Source organism: Zalophus californianus, chromosome 4 (genome assembly GCF_009762305.2).
Source record: "Zalophus californianus isolate mZalCal1 chromosome 4, mZalCal1.pri.v2, whole genome shotgun sequence".
NCBI lineage: Eukaryota > Metazoa > Chordata > Mammalia > Carnivora > Otariidae > Zalophus > Zalophus californianus.
In genome coordinates this window covers 9,213,864-9,235,579 of record NC_045598.1, presented here as the reverse complement: position 1 = coordinate 9,235,579, position 21,716 = coordinate 9,213,864, and the positions used below count along the sequence as shown (strand labels likewise).

General features: G+C 42.9%; 1 protein-coding gene across 6 annotated transcripts in view; it reads right to left on the bottom strand.

Annotated features, from left to right (window-relative positions):
- The window catches only part of VPS13D (vacuolar protein sorting 13 homolog D), a 243,972-nt gene that overhangs the window by 82,055 nt on the left and 140,201 nt on the right, over positions 1–21,716 (bottom strand). For all 6 annotated transcript variants that reach the window (XM_027598088.2, XM_027598452.2, XM_027598171.2 and 3 more), the window contains 5 exons: positions 13,937–14,086; positions 12,951–13,047; positions 10,572–10,720; positions 2,663–2,797; positions 1,362–1,529 (listed from right to left, as the gene is read on the bottom strand). In XM_027598088.2, the coding sequence (XP_027453889.2) occupies positions 1,362–1,529; positions 2,663–2,797; positions 10,572–10,720; positions 12,951–13,047; positions 13,937–14,086 (699 nt within the window). The remainder of the gene's footprint in view (positions 1–1,361; positions 1,530–2,662; positions 2,798–10,571; positions 10,721–12,950; positions 13,048–13,936; positions 14,087–21,716) is intronic.

Below are 21,716 nucleotides of genomic sequence, written 5' to 3'. Positions count from 1 at the left end.
TAAAGAAAGGGCCAACCCTTTCCACCAGGATGTTACAGAGAAACTCTGGAGAAACCCGCACAAGGTCTCACCTGTGCCCTCAGAGGCCACAGGCAAGTTTCCAACTTCTTCATTCTCATCAAGGTTAACGACAGAGGGTTCCTAACAGCCCAACTGGCCCAGATGGAGTTTGATTCTCCCACGCTTCGTGCCTGACACCCTCCTCCTCCTCCCGTAGACCGGAACATTGTGGCTTTTGTCTCGGGGGCGCTGATGGTTCCCTGGTGGCTAAAGTCTGAACACTGTACACTGATGTAAATGTAAGAGTCAGAGTGAGGACCCGTTTCTCTTGTCCAGCTTCTATTTTTCAAAGTTTTCAGAACGTGCTATCTCATTTTATCCTTACAGTGAGCCTATGAGGTCAGTGTGTTTCGATTCCAGGTTGAGGAAGGTCCCTCAATAAACCATAAGCGCATTTCTTCCTCAAAAAGCAAAGCCCAGGGGTACAGTAACAAAGAAAACAATTTATAAAACCAAGGAGGCTTCTCTATGTTAGTTAGAATTTCATCAAATTCAATAAAATCTCGCAGCTGGGCCTTTACAACTGAACATTTAAGTGCATCTGTTTATACCCAGTCGAGTAGCTGAAAGGACACTGGGCAATCTGCACCACCGCTGTCACGAGTCTTGTCGCCGCCGGGGTGAAGGCCCGGGTCTGCATGAGCAGTGATTCAAGGCAGAAGTATGCATGCTCACTCCGACTCTGAAGCCCAGTCTGTCTCTCAACCATGATTTAGAGAGTCTCTCCTGCCTCTCTGCTGCCTATTTTGAACCACAAGCCAAACAGTCCACCGCTGAATATAATTACCATCCTGCAAACCGACCTGACTAAAGAACTCTCCTCTCTAGGCAAGAGTTTGGAAAACAGGAATAAGTCCCCAGCCTTCACACACCGTTACCAGGATCACTGTGCAATATAGAAGTGTTGCTCAACCCACGTTCTCACCTGCCCTTCAAGACAGCCTCCTATGTGCCACCAGTAAAGCCTCTCTATGCTACAGCCAGCTTTACAACCGCATGGCCCACGGCACAGGTGCCCCTATGATTTCACCGCCACACAGGCTCCACCAGAAAGAAGCAGAGAGGACCCAGTCCTCTAGAGAAGGTCAGTCTCTAGGAGGAAAGTCCGTGGAGTTGACAGGAAGGGGAGGGAAGCAGAGGCCTTCCGCATGCTGTCAAACAGCAACTCCCCTCCAGCGACCAGGTCGTCAAAGGGGTGGGGAGGCAGGGCGGGTGTGTAGCTCCTCACAGCCTCGCAGCCTCACGGGGACGTGGAGGACTCCTGAGGTCAGTGACAATGGATTTCACCTTTCTTTCCTTACCTTGGCGGCAGAGTTTGATACGCCGTGTGTGACATTTCTGATGAGGCCCCCGACATTTCCATACTTTATCAGTCCAGTAACCCCTTCAGAAACATCATTCAACAGCCCCATGGGATTGCCAAGAAAGTCCACGGATCCCAAGATCCGAGCTGCCTGGCTGAGGAGTTCCTGTGAAAGGGGGCAGACAGAGGAGGTGAGAACCAGCACCTGTTGATACTTGCAGGTAGAATGTCCCAAGCAAAAAGGTTAGAAAGCTGTCTCATCCTCCATTCTCATCAACTCCCATGATGACCCCTTAATCCTCATCAACTGCCAGCTCCTATCCTTCCACGAACTCCACCCAAGCTCTCCCCATGCATGTACCCCAGAGATGACTTTCGGTAATACGTTCAGAAATACTCCTCAAAGCCATTCCGAAGAATAAACAAAAGCTTTGAAACAGGAAAGACCCTTTACAAATATTTATTAGCATATATATCACACTCTCCACTGTTCCTACAAATAGGGAATTCAGCAGCAGCAGGAGAGTTCTAGAAGGAAAATGAAGGAAGAGAGTAGAGTGGGAGCTCCCCTCATAACTGGCGGAGGGGGCAGTGCATAAAGAGGGCATGTTCAGACCTACCAAGCAACCCTCCACTTTCCGCATCCCTCCACGGTCTGATTCCAGATTCCAGGGATATCTGCTATGTCACTGTCCTCACAGTTTAGTGGAAATATCACCAATTAAGAAAGTCAAGGAAAGAAGCAAAGAAGGAAAGGAGGGAGGTGGGAGGGAGGAGGGAGAAAAGGAAGCAGGAATGGAATATATTTTAACTCTGGCCGTTAATAAATTTGATATGATCTTGACCTATCTATTTATTGAAGAGTCTGGATAATAATTACAAAATGGAAAATGTCCAACTTGATTAAGAAAATTTTGAAGTTCAGCTCTAGGGCAGGACCTCATAGGCTCCAAGAACACTGATGTGGTTGTTGAAAGTAGGCCCATGCCCAGTAAATAGAGAGGTCACAGTATTTTGTGTTACCATTAAAGCATCAATTAAACCCTTAAGAGTTGTGACTAATCTGGTGGAAGCCCCTGAGACTAGTTCTCTGAGGGACAAGACTAACAGCTCATAAATCAAATACACTGTCTCAGGATTTTCAGGATGTGTATGGGCTTCACGGGCTGTGACCTGACCCCTAACACAGCAAATGTTTAACTGGGTTCTCAATAGTAATGCCTTAGTAACCAAAATTCAAACAACCAAAACAAACATTCTGCTTATGTTGCAGCCACTACGGATTTCTCCAAAGCTCACCTCCTGGAAATGTTTGAGGATATCATTGATGATGAACTCCTTGGTCTCATAGGGATGTACCCGAGTGAATGGATCCAGATTAATCACAGCGTCCTCAAACCGAATCAGTGGAAATCCCAAGGTACTTTTTAGGGCCTAGTTAGGGAAGAAAGGAAATGATATACGTTAGCCATTTGATGGCCTCCCAGGGTACTATAATTTTGGATTCCATGAAAGCTACATATCAACTTTCTAATCAGCGTCAAGGCTTTGATATTTATAAATAAGGATTTTCCCTGTAATTATAAAAGTAAAACATTCGTAAAAAAAAATATATATATATATATGTCACTCAAAGTAACAAAGATCACACAGAAATAAACACTATTAGCTTCATAGCATAATTCTTTTTGGTCTGTTTTATGTGTTGTGTTTTACTTTTTTGACTGAAGTTACCACGCATATAGAAAGGTGTACTAACCAAATGTACAGTTCAATGATTTTTTCCCCCAAAGTGAACACAACAAACATGTAATACCACCCGGGAGACCAGGGGGTAAATTATTATTCCCATCTTGGAAACATCCTCCACCCCAGCTGGGGCCTCCCCATCACTACTCTCTCCTCCCCTAGGGTAACCACTGTCATGACTTCTACCACCATACGTTAGTTTTTCCTGCTTTGAATGTTATATAAAGGAAACCATCAGTATGTACTTTGGGTGTTACATATAGCTGCAGTTGCTTAAGTTTCATTGTTAGTATTCTAATATACGAATAAAACACAATTTATTAAGCCACTGTTGTTGATAAACAGTTGTGCTGTTTCAAGCTTTTGGCTATTATGAACAACGCTGCTATGAACATTCGCAGACATGTCTTTGGGGGCACATTTGTATGCCCTTTTCTTGAATATATACCTGGGAGTGGAGCTGCTGTGTCACAAAGAATATACCTGTTCAACCCTAGTACACGCAGTTCTGCCCAACAGTCATCCCCGGCAGCTAAACGGGTTTACAATCCCTTCGGCTGTCTATGGAATTTCCTGTTGTTCTACATCCTCACCAACACTCAGTATAGACAGCCTTTTATTTTTTTTAAAGATTTTTATTTATTTATTAGAGAGAGACAGAGAGAGAATGATAGAGAGAGAGCATAAGAGGGAGGAGGGTCAGAGGGAGAAACAGACTCCCTGCTGAGCAGAGAGCCTGATGCAGGACTCGATCCTGGGACTCCAGGATCATGACCTGAGCCAAAGGCAGTCGCTTAACCAACTGAGCCACCCAGGCGCCCCTAGACAGTCTTTTAAAAGACATTCTGATGGGTGTGTAACGGTATCTCAGTGTGGCTTTAATATCTATTTTCTTGGTGAAGCATGAGATCAAGCACCTTTTTACACATATATCGGCCATTTGGATATCCCTTTTTGTGACGTGCCTACTCAAGTCTTTTGCTCATTTTTGTAGTGGGTTGTCTGTTTTTTACTTATTGCTTTGTAGGCCTTTCTTTCTTCCTTTCTTTTTTATAAATGATTTTATTTATTTATTTGTCAGAGAGGGAAAGAGAGAGTGAGCACAAGCAGGGAGAGTAGCAGGCAGAGGGAGAAGCAGGCTCCCCACTGAGCAAGGAGCCTGACGCAGGACTTGATCCCAGAACCCTGGGATCATGACTTGAGCCAAAGGCAGACACTTAACTGACCAAGCCACCCAGGCATCCCCGTTTTTCTTATCCATCCTGTATACAAGTCCTCTGGTGAATAGATGTACTGCAATTAATTGCAATGATCTTTTCCCATTCCGTAACTTTTAACTTTTTAAATAGCGTTTTTGATGATCAGACATTCTGTTTTAATGAAATCTAACTTACCAATTTTTTCCTTTAGGAAATGAGCTTTCTGTTTCCTGGTTAAGAAATTATTAGAAGGGCGCCTGGGTGGCTCAGTTGGTTAAGTGTCTGCCTTCAGCTAGGGTCCTGGGATTGAGCCCCACATCGGGCTGTCTGCTCAGCAGGGAACCTGCTTCTCCCTCTTTCCCTGCCTGCTGCTCCCCCTGCTTGTGTTCTCTCTCTGTGTCAAATAAACATATAAAATCTTTAAAAAAAACTATTATCTACATCAAGGTCGTAAAGATACTCCCTGTGTTTACCTAAAAATTTTTTATTGTTTTACTTTTCATATTTAAATCTATAATCTACTTGGACTTGATTTTTTTATATAGTGTGAAGCAGAAATCAAGATCCATTTTTTTCCAGATGGATACCTAATTAACTAAGTAATGTTCACTGAAATGATCACCCTCTCCACTACTTCAGTACAGTGTAAACTTTGTCCTAAGTTGAGTAACTGAATTTATGTGTCTGTTTCTGGATTCCCTTTTCTGTTGCATTTTGTCCTGCCTTCTACCAATACCACACTGTCTTAATTACTATGGTTTTGTAATGAGTTTTGAAATCTAATAGTATAAGCTCTCCAACTTTGTTGTTTGTTTTTTTTTTTCAGGATTACCCCGGTTATTCTTTGCATTTTTCATTTCCAAATACATTTTAGAATCAGCTTGTCAATCTGCTGCAAAAAAATTGTTGGAATTTTCATCAAGATTGCATTGAATCTATAGATCAATTTGAGGAGAAATGACAACTTCACATTATTAAATCTTTCAGTGTATTGATGTGATATGTCCCCTTATCTATTCAGTTCTCTTTTCTCTTAATAACGTTACATTGTTTTTCATGCAGGGGTCTTATATACACCCTTTGTTGGATTTATTCCTAGGTATCTTAGTAGATGAAAAATGGCCGTATATTCTTTACACCTTGTACCACCAGTGGAGAATCAAAATGCCTTTATAGTAAAATCTCATGTGCAACTTCATGCACTTTCTATTTTCTCCCTTATTTTTTCATCTTTTAGCATGTATTTTCAGAGGCTGCCTTAAATTCTTTTGGGATAAGAACATCTTTAATTGAAATGAAATCATGTAATGGAAGAAAATATAGATGGCATTTTTTTAAAACCAGGAAACGGGGAAACTTTTTTGGGACTTAAATAGAGATTCAAACAGGCAAAAGACTGGTAAATTTGATGACAAAAATAAAAAGCTTTTATGTGATTAAAAAAACATATATACATCAAAAATAAAAAGCCAACTGAAAGACGGAAGGAAAAAACCTTGCAACTCATATCAAAGACCAAACTTATATAAAGAGCTTCTAAAATTACAGGCAATAAAAGACCAATAATATGATTTTAAAAATGGGCAAGTGATACGACCAGAGAGTTTGGTTCACAGAGGAAAAAAAAGCCCTTAAATAGATGGGTCAGGAGAAGCAGAGGAAAAGAAAACTACGAAGAAGACAAAGAAGCAAACAGAAGAATAAGAGAACGAGAACGGAACAGGGAGGTCAGCAATGCCAAATATGACAGAGGACCCTACAGAGACAAGGACAGACAAAAGGCCCCTAGATCTGGGGCCCTGGGAAGTCACTAGTAACCTCCTACTAAATAATGTGAGAACAAAACATTTTAGAGATTAAGAGCATTCTTAGGTTAATTCAGCCTAACATGCTAATTCAGCCAAACGCATTCATGTTTTGAAAATAAATAAAACCAAAGAAATGTTAAGTGGATGACCTAAACTCATGCAGTTCGTTATTAGGAGATCTTGGACTTGAACGTGCTCATTTTCACGACAGTAACCACCCATTAGGTGGAAAGCATGAGGCCCAGGATGGAGGATTATATTGTTTCTCCTGAAAAACTTTCTGCTATTCATTCATGTATGCTTCACCCATCCATGAGGCGCTGACGGAGAAACTGAGGCCCAGCTGGCTTAACCGCTTTGCTTAGAGCCACACAGTAAATATGCTGGGAAGGTACTGACACCAGGTCAGCAGTTTGTTTTGCCAATACAACCCTGAGCATTACTTTCTTCTCAGAGAAGAGGAAATGAGATCCAAACAAAGGCTTAAGGCAAAAGCTTTTTTACCCCGACTTCCTCATTGCAACCAAATACTAAAGAGGAACCATACATAGTAGCAGAGACTCTGAAACCTCTACCAAGTTGTCAAAACCCTCACGAGAGACACTATCCCCTTTCTGAATGGCTCATGTGCTTTTAGTCTGAACCAAGGAACTACTCTGGCCCTTCAGTAAAAATTATCTTCACCTCGTCATTTACTGCTTTGGGGCCTCCCATGGTTGAAAAACCAGAGATCCAGCGTTTGGTATGAATTATTCTGCCACCTTCAGGTTGTTCTGGTCAGTCAAAGGAAAACAGATGAGAGGGGAAAGAGCCAAACGGCTTTTTCCTGTAGTAACTAAATGACTAATCAAATACAGTAGTATACAAAGTTGATGCTTATTTACTCAAGTAGCAGACAGTTTCCTGTTATAAAACGGATTCTGGAGAAAGCAATCTGTGCTTAGAAGTTCCTAATAAAACTAGGAAACTGTCTATTCCTACCTCCTCCAGACGAAAACTGCTGAAGTCTTCCAGAAACTTTATGGAGTTGAAAGAAGAGATACCTGTCCATATACCATTAGGTCTTGGATCACAAGCCAGTCCCTGGGCCATGTCCTTTCCTTTCTTAGTTTATCCTGCACTAAACAAAACTGTCTGGAATTCATTCTTTAAAGGTTTATTTATGGTACATAGAAACCGTTTATGTGAAGCAGGGTATTTGCCCATTTCCCTCCCGGGACAGTGTTTAAAACTACAGGGATATTTCCCTCTCTGGCACTTTCTGAAATACAATTAACAATACTGGATCTTTTTTCCTTTTAACAAATCTGGTTTTTATTTAGGGAGGGGAGGAAAAAAGTAAAGGGTCTGAAGTTTCCCAACAAATTATTTCAAGCCTTTGAGAAGACAGTTTTAGGCTTTTTTAAATAGTGTCTTTGTTTGAAATTCCCCCTCACCCCCACCCTCTTGCTCTCTGACCATTAAAATGTGGGTTTTCTTCCAAACTAGATTGCTCAATTAAAGCCCTTCTTTTGTAATACCCCAATGCTCTAAATGGGAAAAGGACTGCTGTAGGCCACCTCGTGAAACCTTTTAAAGGCTCCTGGCTTCTTTTGATCTTTAAAAAAAAAAACCCAAGTCCATATAAACTACCTGGTGTTTTTCGAACTTACCCTGCTACTCTCTAGTAGTGCACACTGGGGAGAATAATAGAGAGAAAGGGGGGGAGGGGAGGAATGTCTTTGCATTCGTGAAATGGAACCATTATCTCGCCCTTCTCCCCTCACAGAGGAAAGAATCCAATTGAGACAGCAGATGGGAAACTGCTCTGAGTCCTTCTGAACAGACACTATATCTGGCAATAATGTACCCTCAGTGTAAACCTGAAGAGACTTCCCTCTGAGATTTCTGACAGCCTCACTTCTGGCCTGGGTCGAGAGAATCAAGATAATTATTCCTTCAATACCAAAGACATGGTTACCTTTTAGTCAGACTCTTGTGATTCCGGCTCTGGGATAGCACTCCATTCCCTAAGCACATACTTTTAGCCATTACATATTCATCTCAAAGAGCATATTGCTCTTCCTAAGAGCTACTAATAAAGGGATATTACTCTGTTAGGAAACTCTTTGAATGAATGACATTACTTTATGAGTCCCAGACTCCACTAGGAGAACTCGAGACACAGTAAAACGCTGACTTCCACGAGCTGAGAATTTAACTCTGAAGTCCCAATTCCCAGCACCCTGCTTGAAACATTAATGTGCCCCATTCAGGGTGCCTCCCGCCCCACACCACATTACATGGCTGATCCACTGGATTTCTTGAACAGTCATTTGAAAATGCCTTCAAAATGTTCCTTCAGTACAGTGCCAAATGAAACATTCAAGTTAACGGATCGCCAGGGTATTGCATGCACAGAATACACGCACGCATTGGTACCATATAACCGGAGGTCTGGAGCTACTTCAACCTTAGGAAATCCTATTGCATTTGTCAGTCTGGGGGAAAGTTTTCTGCTGGGAGCAATTTAAAAGGAATAGTTAGGTGTCTGTGTTTCTAAGTAAGATGATTTAAAAAACAAGAAGTCCTTAACTCTCAGGAAATACTTAACATTAGTTTGCTGGGTGCATGCCAAGTGTTCTGGGGGAATATATACTTTATCAAACAAACCCATTCCAAGGGGTCACATAAGTCAAGTGGATACTTGTGGATATTAGCAAGATAGTGGTTTTCCCATGGTTTTCCCCCCACTCCCATGCTAATTATAAGTATCTTTTGTCTCTTGGGAAACATGAAATTAAAGCCAATCAAGCAGACAGGAGAGTCTGTTGGAAAGGGCACACCATGCCGTTCTCAGGATGGCTGCAAAGCAATTCCTGCCCCTCTGGTCCCAACCAGCACTCCCGACTGCTCGTCCCCAGCTTGACACCGAAATGAAGCAGTCACCCTTGCCCTATCCTTATCCAAGTATGAGCTGGTATTGACCAGACTACTGTCTCATTACCTATAGGTCTATTTTAGAAGTTGTGAGTTGGCAAACCATGCACCACATGAGGCCCACACATGTGTTTTGTCAGGCCCAAAAGGTTTTTAAAGAAAACAACTCAAATTGGTTGCCAACATTTCAAAACCAGGAGATTCCACATAAAAACCCAGATTTCCGGCTTCACTTTAAAAATGTGAAGATCTGGCATCACTGGGTTCACATCGCCCTGTGAGAGCAACTGGCTGGAGCTGAGCCAAGGCTGCCCCTTCAGATGAAGGGTGCTCACCCCACATGCCATGGTCCCCACTGCACTGCTTCACGCGGTGCACTGCTCGCACAATCCCGGGAGGCAGCTGAATTTATGACGCCACGTTTATTCTTTGTTTGTTCAGATCTGTAGCTACTCCTGTTCAGAAGAGAGGCCACCATGCAGCATCTGAAAGGAGGCTGGGGACTGGGGCAGTGGCCACGTCCCGGGCTGGTGGTTAGTGGGGCGGGGGGTGGGGGGGGGGGATGAGTGCCTTGACAACGATCTTCAAGGGCAACAAAGGTCGAGCTGCAGGGAGGCAGATTTAGACTCAATCTAAGAAAAGCCTTTCTAACAACCACCTGGGGCCTCCTCCTGCTCCCATCACGGCCTACCTACGCGGGCCCGCGTGGAAAGCACGCTCTGGACTCCAACATCCTTGTTCACTAAGCAAGGGGATCACTGAGGACACTTACAGCTCTAAAATTCTCTGACGCCGTACGTTCCAGGGGGCAGACAGTATATGGTAGAGTATAGCACAGTGCAGACTTTCCAGTCACATAGGCTTGGATTTGAATCCCAGCCCCATTCCTTCGTTAAAACAGATCTCACAGCAGCAAATGAAGACGGAATTCAGGCTGTATCTGTCAAGTGTGGATCAGGATGATCGGCAGGAGTGTCACATTCTGCTAACGGTGGTAGGTCAGGCCGCACCTCAGTGATACGTGGCTGAGTGTGTTCCTTGAAGGTGGGAGACATCTCTAGCGTCAACCCTTCACGAAGAGGTGGGTACTGAGGAGGAGAGAACTAGGAGGGCAGGCAGGTCCTGGGCACAAAAGGGAAGGTACTGTCCTGGTTGTAGCTTTTCTCCTGCATCTGGGAGTGACCCTAGGAAAGCAGACTCTGACCTCATTGAGATAGGCCAAGAGCTAAGAAGATGGCAGACGGGATTTATGTAATTCTCTGTTTACTCTCATTACTCCTCAATCTTTAGCAAAGTCTTACTTAAATATAAAAAAAGTGCATATACATATGTCCATATGTACACACATACGTATACACATGTATATGTGTGTGTGTGTGTATATACATATATATGTCAAATCTTCAAAAAGGGAAACCTGTAAAAATATTTGCTGGAGATGATGATGATCCTGGACAGAAAAAGCAAATAGGAAACACATTCATTCTTTTTGAGGGAAAGTCCTTTTTAAAATTTATCCAGATACCAGCTCACCTTAAGATCCAATGGTAGCTTGTTGGAGGTGAACACACTCAGCTTGATCTGGGGAATGCTGATTTTGAGATTTTCAAAGTAGTATCGAATTGGTGTTCCACCTTGCTCAGCCGTCTTTTCATGGAGGTTTTCATCATATTTTTCCACCTCTGGTACAAGAGTGAAATTGTGAATTTAAAAAAAAAAAAAAAAAAAGAGTCTCCCGAAGTCTCACAATTCAAATGCTAACATTGAAAAATATTCATAGAAAAATGTAAATATCTCTCTAAATTTAGTTTTTCAGGGTTTGGTGATAAATACAGTAACCTGATGCCACTTCTTTATAAAAGGAGATCTGCTTCATGTTGTTTATCAAAAAGCACAATAGCCTAATCTTTTGACTTGTGACTCTATACCATCTGGCAGACATCATCTTTGGAAAAAATCATGCAGGTGGGGACGCCAGAGGTCATGGGTGTGTTTGCTGGCAATTAGTCTTCTAGAAACTGTGTTGTTATTATTATGATTATCATAAGTGACCCCGATTATCTGCATTTACTTCATAAGATGATATCCAAATATTATCCATTGGAGTAGAGTTTAACTGAATCATAATGAACAACATGACCAATTAAATAATGCATCTGAGTGCAAAAGAATGCCTTTAAAAAGAAACAGGCTGCAGGCTATAAAGAGCTAATGTCACGACAATAAGCGCCCTCTCTCCCAAATGGTGGACATTTGTGAAAGCAGCAGAGTTGAGGCATATTTTTTTTTACTTCTCATGAAGTGAGGAGTGACATGGGCTGGCACATGTCAATGGGCTCTTTGACTTGCTCCTGTGCCCACACCCATGTGGTCAGCTTATTTTCACTTGGCTTCATGTGCCTTAGAAATACAACCAAGGAGGGCGCCTGGGTGGCTCAGTTGGTTAAGCGACTGCCTTCGGCTCAGGTCATGATCCTGGAGTCCCAGGATTGAGTCCCACATTGGGCTCCCTGCTCAGCAGGCAGTCTGCTTCTCCCTCTGACCCTCCCCCCTCTCATGTGCTCTCTCTCTCCCTCTCTCTCTCTCTTTCTCGCTCTCTCAAATAAATAAATAAAATCTTAAAAAAAAAAAAGAAATACAACCAAGGAGATTGTACAGATCTGCCTACCAATCAAATGTATGCTGTAAGCTATTATGGTCCTATTTATAGAAAACAAGGGACTAGGTTTTAGAAAATGACACTGCAACCTCTGTTGCCCATTTGTATTCAGGGAACAGAAACAGAGAAAGTGGAGGAGATGCTCCAGTAAAACACAGCCAGGATTTTACAAATGTCTATGCAATGCTTGGTGAGAAATTTACTTAGAGCAACTTATAAGAAAAGTATGTCCAGTAAAATGGAAAGTACAATGTCCCAGGAAGGTGCCAAAAGAGACTGGCTACCTGGCAGGCAGGCCCTCAAGTGGCTGAATCAAAACCAACATTGGTCTTCCAACCCAAAATGGAAAACACAGTTCTAAATGGACAGGATCTTGCTCTTGATCCCAAATATATTTAAAGTTTGAATCCTAAGTCTGGGTTAAAGAGCAAAAATATTTTTCTTGCGCTGTGTGTAAGTACATACATATGCACACATGTCCCTAGTGACTTTTTTTTTCTCTAGCCAATGTGGGCATATAAACATACAAGTCCATCTTATCATTTCTTCAGGCTCAATGTTGGGCTTAGTCTTCAAAAGACTAAGCATTACTGACTTCCTTCTAAGCTCTATATTCAGTCTTACAAAGGCCATGAGGAGGAATCTAAAATAAAGAGACAAAAGCTACATGATTTCTGTAGTGACTGCTAGAACACGTAGGGTTTCCAATAGCTTCTCTCACTCCCTTCTCCAAGAAGAGTCAAGTAACTAGAAAACTTGCTAATGATATTAAGGCATAAGGGCATGGATGTAAAAAGTTAAGAAGTTAACTAAGGCTAATCAAATTTTTTCCCCCTCAACTAAACCAAAGGAACTGCTGGATTTCTGATTCTTGGCTCCGAGACTGTTTACTAAACAAAGGTTAGGAAACAAAATGGTTTGCTAAATGACGAACATCATTTCTGTTATCCTCAAGCAGATGAGTCAAAAAATGCACAACAAAGAGGAAAAGTGTGCCTTCCCAAAGGCTTAACCCCAGATACCCCAGGATACCTCTAAGAAGCTTCCTTCATGCCCACGTCAACCCCCACCCCCCCAAACAGGCTGTACTTGGAAAAAAGCCACTGAGAGACAAGCCTCAGCTTCTGGGCTCGGGCTGTGAGGTGTAAAGGGAGCTTGTCGGGCACCCAGAGGCTACCTATTTTCTCAAGCAGACTAGAAAATGCCATTCTTGGGTCAATTCCCAAACACAAATCTAGAATATTCAACAGTACCTGATTCTGCTTGATCGTAGCCAAAAAAACTCAGCAGCTTGAGGAGCAGTTTCTCCTCAATTTGCACTGTGAATCTCTGAGCCGTGATCATCAGATGCTAGAGATAGAGAAATTCTGATTAATAGTGTAAACACCAGAAGGAACTCTCATCTGGGCCATTAAGAAGGCCCCAAAATGACGTGGCACAGTTTCTTTACTCATGTGATTTTGTAACAACACTGCCAAATGCTTTCTGGCTCATCTCTCTCTACATTGTTACAATTAGCCAAAAATTCCAGAAGAGGTTTAATACACAATTCACCACCCTATTGTTTGGTTCCTGGGGCATCTGTGTCTCCTTGCAGATACGCTGTGGTGGACAGCGTTATGGTGCTGAGTTCACATGGACAGCAGCTAGTTTAAGGAGCTACAGGATCTGAGGGCCACATACAGGCTTGGCCCCCACTGGTAATGGTGACAAAGGCCAGAAATATGGGAAGCAACCTCTTAGCTCCCACTTTTCCAGAATTTGCTGCTTTCTCAGCTTGCTTATACGTGGAAACTTCTCCAGGGTAGAAGTTCATCACTTCTGAATGACATGCTTTCACTAACAGTGTGACAGCTTACACAGGAGGACATCTGTCCCAAGGTCAGACCCCTCCTACCACTCTCCAATTATTCTATTTTAAACACACATCTGGATCACGCCTGGTCCTGATCAACCTGGAAGATGCTATGCTTTCCCACAGAGACTTTACTCTGATGACTACAGATTCTGGTCCCCCACACCATCATGCGCTGTCAAAGACATAGCTGAGAATACAAGGTGCTAGGAGGAGTTGCTGTAAATCCCCCTCCTACACCATGGAGTCAGTCATAGTGCCTTAACTGCACAGGACGACTTCCAGCTGCACACCCTGCACTGCTACTCAGAGCCTCGGCTGTGAGAGAACAAATAGGCCTCCTGCCACCAATGCCAAGCCCACCAGCCTCTCCCAGCAGCCTACCTTGTAGATGTTGGTCAGCGCGCTCTTACTGGGGAACTTCACCGCATTCACCTGCACGGCTGGGCCTGTCTCGATGACCTCATTCTCATTGCTCAGGGGAGTCACATAGAGCATGAAGGGCTGCGTGGTACCAATGAGCTGATTGTCCACCTGGCACAGGAAAAAGCAGCAAAACAAAACAAGAACGGACAACGGCTCAGTTCTCAGCTCTCTTTTATCACTGAGTGGGGTCTCATCATAGGTAGGACCCTCAGAAAGTACCCCTGCCATTTTACTCTGTCTCAACAGCAGCTGGAAAAATACATCCTCACTGCAGACCAGCAATAACTATAGTAGGAATGACAGCAGAAACTCTCCTTTATGTGGTGAGTACTACATGCCAAGCACCAAGCTAGTCTCCTCATATGCATGACGTGAGTCACAGGATACCTGTGAGGTCAGAGTTACTAAAAAGTCAGGGCTCCGCTGTAGTCCTTACCACAACCTCCTGAGGATGATCCCTGTCCCCATGGCACAGACCAAGAAGCTGAGGAGAGAGGCCCTTGCCTAAGGCACAGCTGGTCCATCACAGAACTAGAACTTGACTCCAGGTCTGTCTGACCCCAAGCCCAGCGCTCCTAACCGCTATGAATGAAGTGAACAGATACTAGACCATGAAAACTAGGGAATCAGAAGCTCAACTGGCTACCAAATGGAAACAGTGGCCTTTCCTGAAGTGGAGTCCGTGCTAGGAATGAAAACAATGATGTCAGTGGCCTTAGGGACTGCTCTCTTCACCCACACCAATCAGCACCGGAAGTGAGCATGCATTCTACACCCCACTATGTTTACAGGTGTCAGAAGGCTCCCTGCAGGAAGCAGCCACCTCCACTTTGTTTTCCATCAAAGCTCCGTATCAGGACGAGAAAAGAGAACATTCGTGTACTCTCCACACATCACCTAACATATCCCATACTACAACCGTAAAGGCTAAGATTCCTCCTCTCCATTTACAAACAAGTAAACAGAAGCTTAGAGAAGTTAGATCACTTGCCCACATTCACACAGCTGGTGAGGGCAGAAGAGTAGGGATTCAAATGCAGGCATTTCTGACACCAAATCCTGTGACCCTTCCACCGTATCATGCGGACTGCCGCACAGACATTTGGGTAACCTGTCAGATCTCAAGTTGCAGAGATAAGGGCGAGAGACTGTGAGCCCTTTTTCCTACTTCCACCCTTGCCCCTACCGTGTGCTCCCTGCACAGCAGCCAAAGTGATCTTTCAAAAATACAGATCAAGTCATGTCCCTCCTTCCTTTACACCTGTCAGGGGCTTCCCTTTCTCTTGGGATGAAACCAAACTTCTCGCCATAGCCTCCACGGCCTGCACCACACAGCCCTCCCCTCCGGGTTCGCTCCAACCCCCCCACACAAGCCTGCCGCTTATTTCTCCAAAGGGGGCAACTCTCCTCTCTCAGAGTCTCTGGATTCTGAGGGGACGCGTTTTACCCTACTAGCCTTTTCCATGGCTCGCTCATTCCCTTCCTCCAAGGTTAGCTCTCCCTTCCTCAGGAAGATCTTCCCAGGCCACTTCATCTCAGAAGTAGCACCATCCTTCTGTATTCTTTAGAGCAATTCCCACAGGTGCTAATCATTTTCCTCACTTGCTTGCTCCCCTATTGGCTGATTTCTCCCCTAGGCTGTTAGCCCAAACGGAGCAGAACTCATCTTCTGAGTCATGGCTGTTTCTCCAGAGCCTAGTGCCATGCCCGGCACACCGTTGATGCTCTAGGAATTTACTGAGTGAATGAATCACCTGTCACATCAAACAGAGAAAACACAGAAGTTCTCACCTTACTCTGACCTCTCCTTTATTCTTTCCCCACACTTGATACAAGATGCAAAAGAGGTACAAATTCTAGTATTATTCTCCCGATTAGATTAGATGCTCCCTAAGGATGCGGACCATATTTTCTATTTTTAAACATTCTTTCTCCCAGCGTTGTAATCATAGTCAACTCTCAAACCTGTTTATTTTCTATGATTTACAGCACACATTAAAGAGGTATTATTGTAAAAAAAATTTTTTTGATTAAAAAATTAATGAAATTCATGAAGCACAAATGGCTCCTTGGATCTTCTCTGTAAGGTAAAAAGAGACAAACAAATAGAAGTACAAGATACTAACTTTTTAACTGTCCTCAAACAAATGGGATGTGATTAGCCTGAACTATTGTCTCTCTGCGATATAGGATAAAAACATTTTTCTGAAAGGGGGTTTCAAGTGGATGGAAGTGCATGGTGTGAGCGGGAGCAGAAGGACACTCGGTCATGGGCACGCACTGCACACCGGCAGGAGGAACACAGGCTGCCCACCTGGGGAAAGAACCAAGGTCTAGGTCTTTGGATCCTTCTTCTGGAAATGTTTACCAGGAACTGATTTCCTGGACACGGTAATCCTCGGGGAGGCTGGAGAGAAGGGCTGCAAGCATGATGCTACAAAGAGAACAGCTGTCTTGACAGCGTGAAGACAAAACTCGAGCGGAAACTGTCAAAATCAACCTTTTCAAAACTCCGACAGTTAACCAAAGGCTTGCAACAATCCAGGGATCATTTATTGGAGAAAGTTAGCTCAAACTCAGCAAGAACAGCCAGCTCTGTGGCGTTCCCACGGATCCTTCCCCACCCGGCCTGCCCAGGTCCTTGGTGGCCTCGGAAACCGACAGCCCCACATCCAGGCAGCCAGTGGGGGGCTGAGACAAGCTTACAGCTCCCCCCAAAGCTCCATCTCCAGAGAACTATCAAGTTTTGGGCTTGTCTGGCACCTCTCCCTTTCTTGGTATTAGTAATTTGTGTCTTCTTTTTTTTTTCCTCCTGATCAGACTCCTTAGAAGTTTGCTAGTTTTACTGATCTTCTCAAAGAACCAGCTTTTGACCTTATTTATTTTATTTATTTATTTATTTATTTATTTATTTTATTTATTTTACTGTGGTTGCTAGTTTCTACTTCATCGATTTCCATTGGGATTCTTACTATTTCCTTTCTTCTGCTGATTTTGGGCTTAATTTGTTGTTGTTTAGTTTCTTAAGAGGACACCTGAGTTCACGGTTTCCAGACCTTTCTCCTCCTCTAATAGTGCTATAAATCTCCCTTCAGTAGAGCGTCAGTGGTGTTCCACCAATTTTGACATGTTGTGTTCTCATCTTCATTCAGATCAAAATATCTTCTAATTTCTATTTGTATTTCTTCTCTGATCTCTGGGCTATTCAGAAGTGTGTTTTTTAGTTTCCAATCAGTTTGAGGATTTTTCCAACTATCTTTCTGTTATTTCCACTTTGATTCCCTTGTGATCAGAGAATAGACTGTGTGTCACTTGAATCCTTTTGCACTTGGGAATTGTTTTATGGTCCGGAATGTGGTGTCTCTTGGAAATGTTTCCTGTACACCTGAGAAGAACGTGTTATTTCTGCTGTTGCGGGGTGGGCTGCTGGATCAATGTCAATTAGGCTACTTGGTTGGTAATGCTGTTCAAGTCTAGCATGCCTCTGATGAGTTGCTCTTATTTGATAATTCTAGCAATTATTCAGAAAGGGTAATGAAATCTACTATAATTGTGTACTTGTCCATTTCTTCTTTCAGTGCTATCAGTTTTTGCTTCCTATATTTCAAAGCCCTATGAGCAGGTATTTGAATAGTTGGGATCGTTATGTCCTCCTCATAAACTGTCCCTTTTATCATTAGGAAATTACCTTGGGGCGCCTGGGGGGCTCAGTCGTTAAGCGTCTGCCTTCGGCTCAGGTCATGATCCCAGGGCCCTGGGATCGAGCCCCGCATCGGGCTCCCTGCTGGTTGGGAAGCCTGCTTCTCCCTCTCCCGCTCCCTCTCTTGTGTTCCCTCTCTCACTGTGTCTCTGTCAAATAAATAAAATGATATTTTATGCTTATAATGATAATATGCTTAGCTTTGTAATAGATTCTGACAGGCATCTAGCCGTTCCCACTTTCTTAAGACTAGTTCTAGCTCAGTATATCTTTTTCCACTCTTTTCTTTTTAACCTGCTGTGTCTTTATATTTAATGTGTTCCTTTGAGGCAGCATATAATTGGATCTTGCTTTTTAATCCAATCTCATCATCTCTGCCTTTCAACTGGAGGTGTTTATAGCATTCACGTTTGTTTAATTGCTACGGTTCAGTTTGAATGAGTCTACCATCTTGCTATTTGTTTTCTATTTGTCTCATCTGTTCTTTCCCATGTTTTCTGCTTTTTCTGCTTTGCCTTGGGTTATCCATCTTCTCTCTTTTGTTGGCTTATTCGTTGTAGCCCTTTGTTGCTTTAGGCTTATAGTATTCATCTCTAACTTACCAGTGTACGTTCAAATGACAGCATACTACTTCAATAGTTAACATACTTCCATTTCTCTTCTCCAAACTTTATGCTAGAATTGTCATTCACTTTACTCTAACATATTATAGACCCTGAAATGCAGTGCTATTAGTTTTGTTTAAGTAGTTGATTCTCTCTTAAAGAGATCTAAATAATTAGAAAATAATCTTATATTAATTACTTGTGTATTTATCATTTCAGGTGCTCCTCATTCCTTTGTGTAGACCCAGATTTCCATCTGCTACCATTTCCTTCTGCCTGAATGATGTTATTTAACATTTTTTAAGCGTGAATCTGCTGATAATGAGTTCTTCTAGATTTTGTATGTCTAAAAAATTTTTATTTCACTTTTTTTATTAGCTTTTGAAGCTTTAATGTAGATATGATTTCTGATAGGCTTTTAAAAATACTGGAAGTAGCTTCCAGGCCCTCTTCTTCTAAGGATCTTCGGAGATTCATAAAAAGTACAGATTTGAGGACGGCAGTTACCATCCAAGGAGGACGAAAATTCAGTGACTTCCCCAAAATAATTAACATTGAAATACAAGTCCTGATTACTCTTATTTTCTTTTTCACAAAATGCTCCATAGAGTTTTAAAAAGACACAAAAGGCGTTTTTTATTTAGATAAGCCTTTTAAAATATAAAGTAAGACCATAAAGCAGTATGACAGGTTTTCTTCTGTCACTTAGAAACTCTAGAGAAGGCAATCCCCAGAACCCTAGAAGTCTGTGGAAATCTCTTCCTTTACAATCAGGATAAGATGCATCCAAACAGGAATCAAGGGATCTGGGTTCCAGCTGCCATCCTGCACGGTGTGATCCTGAATAAGTCTCTCAACTCCTGGATAGCAGAAGCCCTGTCACAGGATCAAAGGGGATGACTGAGGTCATCTTGAAGATCTCTTCCAGTTCTGTTATTTTGTAAATGTGATGAAATCGGACTAACATATTCCAAGCTGTTTGGGTTAGGGATGTTAGAACCTATATTGAACGTAGACTACTTTATTTTTCTTTTTTTTCCCATTGTTTTATTGTTATGTTCATCACCATACATTACATCATTAGTTCTTGATGTAGTGTTCCATGATTCATTGTTTGTGCATAACGCCCAGTGCTCCACGCAGAACGTGCCCTCTTTAATACCCATCACCAGGCCAACCCATCCCCCCACCCCTCTCCCCTCTAGAACCCTCCGTTTGTTTTTCAGAGTCCATCGTCTCTCGTGGTTCGTCTCCCCCTCCGATTTACTCCCCTTCATTTTTCCCCTCCTGCTATCTTCTTCTTCTTCTTTTTTTCTTAACCTATATTACATTATTTGTTTCAGAAGTACAGATCTGTGATTCAACAGTCTTGCACAATTCACAGCGCTCACCATAGCACATACCCTCCTCAATGTAGACTACTTTTAAAATTCCTACTTCCTTTCTGAGTCCTGTTCTTAAATTTATTTTTTTCCAAGTTCTTCCATGCACTGAAATATATTTCCCTATTTAACAGCCTCTTCATTAATAGCAGTTAAAAGGCTTCTCAAGGATGTATTTCTCATAACTTGCCTTTATTTTGTTTTCGACTTGCTGCTTTAATTTCTCCAAGATCTCTTCTGCAGTTGTGGAGGCCAAAAGCGTCACTATTTCTTCATGAGATTTACCACCCTTATCCAAAACCACGTCACTCTTCCTGAGCTCCAAGACCTTGGAAAGGTACCAACAGAGCTGGACATTAGCCTCTCCTTCTGACAGGGGTTGGGGGTAGGGGAGACTGCGATGGCCATGCTCACAATTCCACTGTCACATGAGTTATAGCATTTTGTTTGGACCCAGGTTTGGCATGGATGGCTATGGTGACACAACCTTTAGGATCAAGCGCCACAGGACCTAAGGGAGGAAGTGTTCTCTCTGGCTCCTTGCTCTGGTTCGTACCCTTGTTCGTCACACCAGCCTTCTTGGGCATCTCAGTGCCTAAAAGGGGCTGGGCAGAGGCTCCAGCCCCACGTCCAGACACGAGCTGCCTCAGCCCATGGCTCAGCACAGCATCCCTGCCAGGAACCAGGCGGAGGTGATCCACTCTTGTTTTTGAGAGATATATTCGCTGGGCATAGAATTCTAGGCTGACAGTTATTCCTCCTTCCAGTACTTTAAAGACATTACTATTTTCTCACTCGCATCATTCCCAATGAGAAGTCAGCTCTCATTCTCACTTTTGCTCCTGGCATGTGACAGGTCTTGCTTAACCTGGATGACTCATCACTGCTTTTGAGTAATTTAATTAGGATGTACCTTGGTGGTAGTTTCCTTAATGTGTGTGCACTCACACATGCACGTGTCTCTGTTCATGCTTGAGCTTCTATCTGTGAGTTTAAGTTTTCATTAAATTAGGAAAATGTATGGCCAAGATGTCTTCAAATATTTTCTATATGCCTCCCTCTTACTCTTGGCCTTCGGGGACTCCAATCATCCATGTGTTAGGTTGCTTGAGGGTGTCCCATAGGTCACTGATGCTGTTTTCTTTTTATGGATTATTTTCTTCTGGGCATTTCAATTTGGACAGTTTTCACTGCTATGTCTTCAGGTTCACTAATCTTTTTTCTGTACTGTGTCATCTGCTATTAATTGAATGCAGTGTGTTTTTCATTTCATTTTAATCTCTAGAAGTTTGAGTTTCTCACATCTTCTATGTCTCTACTTAACTTTTTTGAACATGTACAATGCAGTTATAATAACAGTTTTAATGTCCTTTCTGAAAATCCTAACATCTGTGTTAGCTCTGGGTCCGTTCGACTGATTATTCTCATTATAGATTGTGTTTTCCTGCCCCTTTGCACACCTGGTAATTTTTGACAGGATGCCAGATATTGTGAATTTTACTTTGTTGGGTGCTGGGTATTTTTGTATACCATTAAATCTTGAGCTTTGTTCGGGGATACAGTTAAATTACTTGGAAACAGATCGATCCTTTCAGACTTTCCTTTTATGATTTGTTAGGTAGGTCTGGAACAGTGCTCAGCCGAGGGCTAATTACAGTTCACCACGAAGGCAAGACTTTCTGGAGGACTCTTCCTAATGTCACATATGTTATTAGTGTTTCTAGTCTGGCTGGGGGAACAAATCCCATTCCCAGCCCTGGGTGAGCAGCAGATACTGTCCCTGTGAGATCCTTTTGGATGGTTCAGATGGTAGTTTCCTTACATGCATCACTGATCTGTCCTCTGCTGAATGCCCCTCTGTAGATCTCCTGAGTCTTCTTTCTGTGTAGCATGCTCCTCCCAGGTATGCTGCCCTGTGAAACTCTAGATGCCTTCGTCCCCAGACTCTCCGCCCGGCCTGTTCAACTCATTCACTCTGCTGGGCTCTGTCTTAGTCTCCCCTCCAAGTGCCATGGCCTGGAAGCTTTCTCAAGGCAGTAAGCTGAGGTGAA